General features: G+C 43.5%; 1 protein-coding gene across 4 annotated transcripts in view; it reads left to right on the top strand.

Annotated features, from left to right (window-relative positions):
- Positions 1–448: 448 nt before the first annotated feature.
- Positions 449–6,571, top strand: part of POC5 (POC5 centriolar protein) — a 35,377-nt gene continuing 29,254 nt past the window's right edge. For 2 of the 4 annotated variants that reach the window (XM_061187919.1, XM_061187917.1), the window contains exons 1-2: positions 449–555; positions 4,295–4,390. In XM_061187919.1, coding sequence (XP_061043902.1) covers positions 4,307–4,390 — 84 coding nt within the window. In that variant the 5' untranslated portion in view covers positions 449–555; positions 4,295–4,306. Of the gene's footprint in view, positions 556–4,294; positions 4,391–6,571 lie in introns of those variants that run through there. The other 2 variants (XM_061187918.1, XM_061187920.1) reach the window with 2 other exon arrangements.

Genomic DNA, 6,571 nt, shown 5'->3' with positions numbered 1-6,571 from the left:
ATTCAGATTCCCTGGCCCTGCCTAAGACAGAAGGAATCAGCAGGTGGGGGGTTAGTGATTCTGCTGCAGGGCACCTGTGGAAGCAGATGATTCACATACATGAGGACCACACGCATAGGCTATGGGCATTATCGCACAGACAGCTGCATAGCATCCTAGCTGACTTCAGCCCCGCTCGACAGCTTCTAACCAAACCTGCTCTCAGAGCCGCCTGGTCTCCCGCAGGCGCAGAACGGAACTGATCACGGGCTCCTGTACGCTGGGCGGGGCTCCCTAAGACTCCGCCCCCTCCGGACAAGCAGATGCATGGGGCGAGGCTCTCCCTGAGTAACTTAATTCCGGCTTCTCCCTCCTGCCCCGCCCCCGGATCTCAGACCAATCAGACGGCAGGTTGCTGAAGCTCGGGGCCAATGCTCGGGGCCGTCCTTATTTCCTCCGTGCAGTTTGAAACCGTCAGGTTGCTGCTGAGGAAGTCGCTGGACTCACTGTTTTCTCAGCGGCGACGCTGAGAGAAGACGCGGAGGAAGGAGTCCGTGTTTGCGGAGAGCCGAGGTGGTGGGTAGCGGCGCCGCAGGCGGGCCCCGCGCCCCTGGCGGAGGCACTGGAGTGGGGTTTAAAGTGTCTCGGCCTGGGTTGGCGCCCCCGGGGATCGAACAGGACAGGGCTGGGGGCATCTTCCCGAAACGAGGGCCCTTCAGCTGTTCTGCGGGGCGGCAAGGTCGAGAGGTTTTTTTCCCTCCGAGGCGTCCAGGAAGAGAGGGCAGGAGTGAGGGGTGCCTGAAGTATAGCGGTATTGTCGCTATAGGTTCGGGTCATTTAAAACGTTAGGGGGTAAAATGACCATGTCTAACCCTTTGTTTTTAAGTAAGAATTCGATTAACACAGGGGTAAGAGAAAGTGATTGAAGAGAACTTGTAGCCCTTTGCTTGTTCGCAGCTGCTTTCCCTCTGCCTGTAGTCCCTGACGTGGGGAGGGGCCGGCGCACCCCCTCTCCTTGACTGCCCCTAAGACAGCTTAAGGGCGCAGGGACGTCACCCTGCTGCCAGCTCGCACGTTAATTCACTCTTTCTCTGCCTCTTGGAGGTTAATTTGAATTCCCGGACCCTGCTTCCCCTATCAGGCAGGCAATTACCAAGATGTAATTTGATTTCTCTGGCAATAGACAAGCTCTCGGAACTTTTTATCTCGTGGTTTCTGATATCTTGGGTTAGAGAATACTGAAAATTTAGTTATCTGATGTACATCTGCTTCCCATCAAAGCAAGTTTCATTTTTCTCCTTTGTCTCTGAACTAGAAACAGTAAGGAAAATGCTACTGTTGGTGGAGTTTTAGATAAACTGTCATACCTTGTTGGCCTCAAAACAGGGCAGATGGAAGATTTATAGCATATTTTCCAAAAGTACAGTAGTTGTTTTGTGTCTGCAGTATCTATATTCAGAAATCCTTTTTGAGATCTGACCATACTTTTCAGCTTATTTGTTTTTTAAATAATCAGCACCCCCCAAGCCCTGCCCCCCTTATTACCAGTCTGCAAACACATCCTAAAGGAAGAAGTGAATTGAAATAGAAGAGACAAAGTTACCACAGTGGTGGATTTGAAGTCCGTGAAGCAGCCATTCCTTGCTGCAGATGTATGTGCTTATTTTATGCTCCCTAATTGGCTTAACTAAAGTCAGTCATGCTGAGATTTTATTTACTTATCATGTCTCTACACAGTAATGCTCATTGAATAAAGTTGAAATTTCCTTTCCACAGTCTAGCCCCAACCTATGTTTCCATTCTAATATTGCACTTCTCCCTGTATCTGCCTTTTCTATTTCAGTTTCTTCATCTCTTAATTTTCAGCCCACTGTGATTGAGACTTGTTCTACTGTCCACTGAAATTGTTCAGGCGAAATGCCCCAACAACTTCCTGATTGCCAAATTCAAGGGACTCTATCAGATTCTCATCTTCCTTTGGCATCTGTTTCTGACCACTCCCTCCTGGAAGCTTTTGTGATGCTGTTCTCGTTGTTCTACTGTTCTGACTTCCTTTTCCATCTTTGCTGGCTCTTCTTCACTTCCCCTTTAAATATTAGCGGTTCTGATTTTAACCCTCCTCTTGCTACAGTAGTGGCCCTTAACTTCACTAAGGTTATAGTACCCTCTGGACACATATTGGAAGCTGAGAATCCTCTTCCTAGAAAAATACGCATGTGCTAAAAATATTGCATACAGTTTGGGTGTAAGGACCTCAGAATAAGAACTCTTTCTCACACTCCTTTTCATAAGTGATCTTATCCTCTCCCTTTTTTCAGCAGTTCCCATTATGCTGACGATTCCTCAAAATGAATCTCCAAACCTATACATCCAGTGCAGGGCTCCCACCTTGCTTAACTCCAGAAAGCACCATTCACGTTGTAGCCATTGTGAATGGCAGTCCTTGGAGTTGTGCATTGCATAAGTAGTGTGGCCAGATACCGCATACCTGCAGCCTCACTTCCGTGCCTCAGAGGCACCTCACACCCAACAAGTCTGATAGTGAGTCCATTACCCTTCCTGCCAACCTGCTTGTCTTCCTGTATTCCTTGCCTTGGGGAGTAGCACTACCATCCATCTAGTTGCAAGCCAGAAATCTGGAAGAGGTCAACATTTCCTCCCATTAACCCCTTAACCAATTGTTGATCATGATCTCGAATTTCCACTGCCATAACGCAACTGTCTCACAGGCATAACTCCATCGACTTCCCATTGCTGCCTCCTCCATTCACCTCCCCATTTGCCAGAGGGAACATTTATCTCTTGGACTACTGCAGTTGGCTCTCCGTTGCTCTTTCTTCAGTATCCCACCTCTCAAATCCATCCTGAAAGCTGGCAGAGTGATCTTTCTAAAAGACAAGCCTGATCATGTTATCACTTGTTTAAGACTTTAATAACTTCTCTTAGAAGAAAGATGAAACTTTTTTTTTTTTTAATTTATTTATTTATTTTTGGCTGTGTTGGGTCTTCGTTTCTGTGCGAGGGCTTTCTCTAGTTGCGGCAAGTGGGGGCCACTCTTCATCGCGGTGCGTGGGCCTCTGACTATCGTGGCCTCTCTTGTTGCGGAGCACAGGCTCCAGACGCGCAGGCTCAGTAGTTGTGGCTCACGGGCCTAGTTGCTCCACGGCATGTGGGATCTTCCCCTACCAGGGCTCGAACCCGTGTCCCCTGCATTAGCAGGCAGATTCTCAACCACTGCGCCACCAGGGAAGCCCAGAAAGATGAAACTTTTTAACATGACATAATTATGATCTTCCATGATCTGGCTGCTCCTTACTTTGCCTGTTTCATCCTTAGCCAGACCTTGGCTTTGTACCCTTTGCTTTAGCCTCACAAACTACTTGCAGTTCCTGGAGTATGTGTCCATGCCTCATTGTCTTTGCTTGTGCTGTGCTATTGCCTTGCATATCCTTTAATCTTTTATCTGTCTTTCAGGTCTCAACACCCTGATCGTTTATTCCCACTTCTTCACACTCTCACCATCCTACCCTGTGAAAAAGTCTACTCTGACCTCCCTACTTTGTGCCTCTGTTGTTTTAGGATCTAACAGCACTTTTATCATCAGTCATTTCTAATATATACATGTCTGGCCCTCCTTACAGATTGCAGAGTCCTTGAGGATAAGGACTTCTTCATCTTACCTTTCTCACCAGTGTCTTACATATAACTGGTGTTCGGCTCATTTGAATAGTCATTATATGCCTTTTAAGGAACTTATGTACTTCTTACTAACAGTACTTTTATTATTATTTATTTTTTTGGTTAAGACCTTAAACAATTTTTCTTTGCATGGTATTAGAATCTATTGTTCCATATAGGCTTGCTTTTCTTAAAATAGTATTCCCAAAAGGTCAGTTCGCCAAGCAGAGAATTTATACAGTTTGTTCTTTCTCTTTTGGTTCAGTATCTTGTAGGAAAGGATGCAGCACCTAGGTCCTCACACACTGTTGAACAGTGATCACACGTTCTGATTCTCAGCAGCCCCTACCATGGCTTTCTCTGGGGAGCCTCCATTTTTTCTTTAACCTTTCATGTATTTGTCTCATCTCCTTGACTACATTATAAACTCACTCGTTGGGAAGTGAGTTTTTATTTTTTTCTTGCCCAGTGATTTTGTCTGTGGGTGTTCAATATGTTGAATGATTTTAACACATTGAATGGTTATTGTTTACAGGGTAGGATGTTATTACACACACATATATGTATATAGAAAACATTTTATTTTAGTTTAAATATTGCAAAAAACAAACTAAAGTTAGCTTCTCCTGTTTTATAGTGTTTGTACAGAATGTCATCAGATGAGGAGAAATGCTCACCTCCAGTTTTGCACAATGACTCCGACCGAGGCAGTTCTGTCTCTTCAGATCTTCAGGTAGGAAGACATGTCTAAATTTGTCATGACTTGTTTATTTCAAACAAGTGACAGTATGAGGGAAAACTAGGAATACATTTTTCATTCATTCATGCCATTTACATTTATAATTATAATGTGTATCAAATTATAATGTGTATAATAATATCAAACTTTGGGAATTATTTTACAAACCTTGGGAAATACCTTACATTGTTTTAATCAGAAAATAATCATGAACGCTTCCAGCATTCTCTGTACAAAGGCTTCAAACAACACAATGAGAGGAGAAGCTGAAAATCTGAAGAAACATTTTTTCTTGAAATTTTCTCTTTGTAGCTCTCTCATATGAATGCTGCTTTCACTTTAATGCAAATTAATCCAATATCAAACCATCCAGAGTTCTGGGGCCCTAGATTCCCCAGTGTTCCACTCTTGGTTCCGGGCCCTGTTGCCACACCATTCAGCACCTGCTGGTGCCCAGGACCTGGACAGTGACAGGTACATTGACTACAGAAGGCGTGGCTTTTATATGAAATGTTTTCAATTTCTTTTAATTCTAAGTGTTTTATCATCAAAAATATGGATTCAGATTTCTAGAGTAGATTTTAAATGAGAGAATACTGACACGGTATATCTTGGGTTTTGTGGTTATATTACTTAAGAGGGGAAAAGCTGGATGGTATGTTTATGCCTAAGTAGAGTAAGTTGTTACTGGCACTGCATAAGATGACAGAAGCTTTAGGGAAATATTTTGTGAAACAGATGTGTTCCTTTCATTGAAATGACAGGTTTAGGAATTGGGAAGCTATTGGAAAAGTATCTGTGAATATTTACTAGGGTAAAAGTGGTCTGGAATTGTGACTTAGATGTTTCATCCTTGCCTTCCCTTTGGATGTTACCTCTCCCATATAGTGCTATCTCTTTAGGCAACAGTGTTATCCTGCACCCTTCATCTTTGCCATATCCAAACTTCCTTCAGGAGAGAACTGATTAACTTACTTATACCTGTGATATTGTGAGTTATAATAAATAAATAGTTGGTCTTCATCCCATTTCTGGCACAGAGCTCCTAAACCTATTGGAATTTCCTAACTAGTGAGAATGATGGTATCTTTTGTTATGTTGATGATGTGACTTTTGGACCTCGCCTAAGGATGGGGACTGGTTGCCAGGAGAGACAACCATGTGATCAGAGGGTTGAAACTTGCAGTCACACCCCCCTGACCTCGGGGAGAGGGTCTTGGAAGTTGAATCAATCGCCAGTGGTCATTGATCTATTCAGTTATGCCTATTTAATGAAGCCTGCATCAAAACCCAAAAGGACGGGGTTTGGGGAGCTTCCAGTTGGTGAACACGTGGAAGTGCTGGGTGACTGGCCTGCCAGGAGAGGGTACGGAAGCTCCATGCCCCTTCCCCATACCTTGCCCTGTATATTCCTTCCATCTGGCTATTTCTGGGTTATATCCTTTTACAATAAACTGGTAATCTAGTAAGTAAAATGTTTCTCCGAGTTCTGTGAGCCCTCTAGCAAATTACTCAAACCCAAGGAGTGGGTCTTTGGAACCTCCAGTCCATAGCTGGTTGGTCAGAAGCACAGGTGATAACCTGGACTTGCGACTGGCATCTAAAGTTGTGGGGTGTGGGAGGGCAGTTTTGTGGGACTGATCCCTTCACCTTTGGAATCTGATGCTATCTCTGGTGGAAAGTGTCAGAATTGAGTTGAATTATAGGACACCCAAGTGGTGTCTGAGAATTGCTTGGTGGTGGTGGGGAAAAAACTCACACATTGTAATTGTTGGGTCCAGAACCCTTTAATATTAAAATGTAAACACCTTATAAGATCTCAAGTTGTCATTTTGTCAAGAAACAAAGCTTTACATCAAAAGAAATGCCTAGAGTAGAATTTTAAGAGAGGGAGGGGGAAGAATCTTCTAGACATGCCAGAAATCATTTTGTGTTATTGGTTACCTACTTAGAATGTCACCCCACCTGAGATTCTGTTTTTAGTAACCCTCAACTTATGACCCTACTGGTTCTTGACTACAGTTGAAAAGCTGCCCATATTCCATTACTGGAAACATTTCAAAATGAAATACCAAAAATGATGTTAAAAGTAAAATAACATAAAATAATTATATAATTTAACATATATAGTAAACATGTAACACCAAACACGTAATACAAAAGCCCCTCATAAAT

Source organism: Eubalaena glacialis, chromosome 4 (assembly GCF_028564815.1).
Source record: "Eubalaena glacialis isolate mEubGla1 chromosome 4, mEubGla1.1.hap2.+ XY, whole genome shotgun sequence".
Classification (NCBI taxonomy): Eukaryota; Metazoa; Chordata; class Mammalia; order Artiodactyla; family Balaenidae; genus Eubalaena; species Eubalaena glacialis.
Note: the sequence above shows the minus strand (reverse complement) of the source record. Positions and strands in the feature narration are given on the sequence as shown.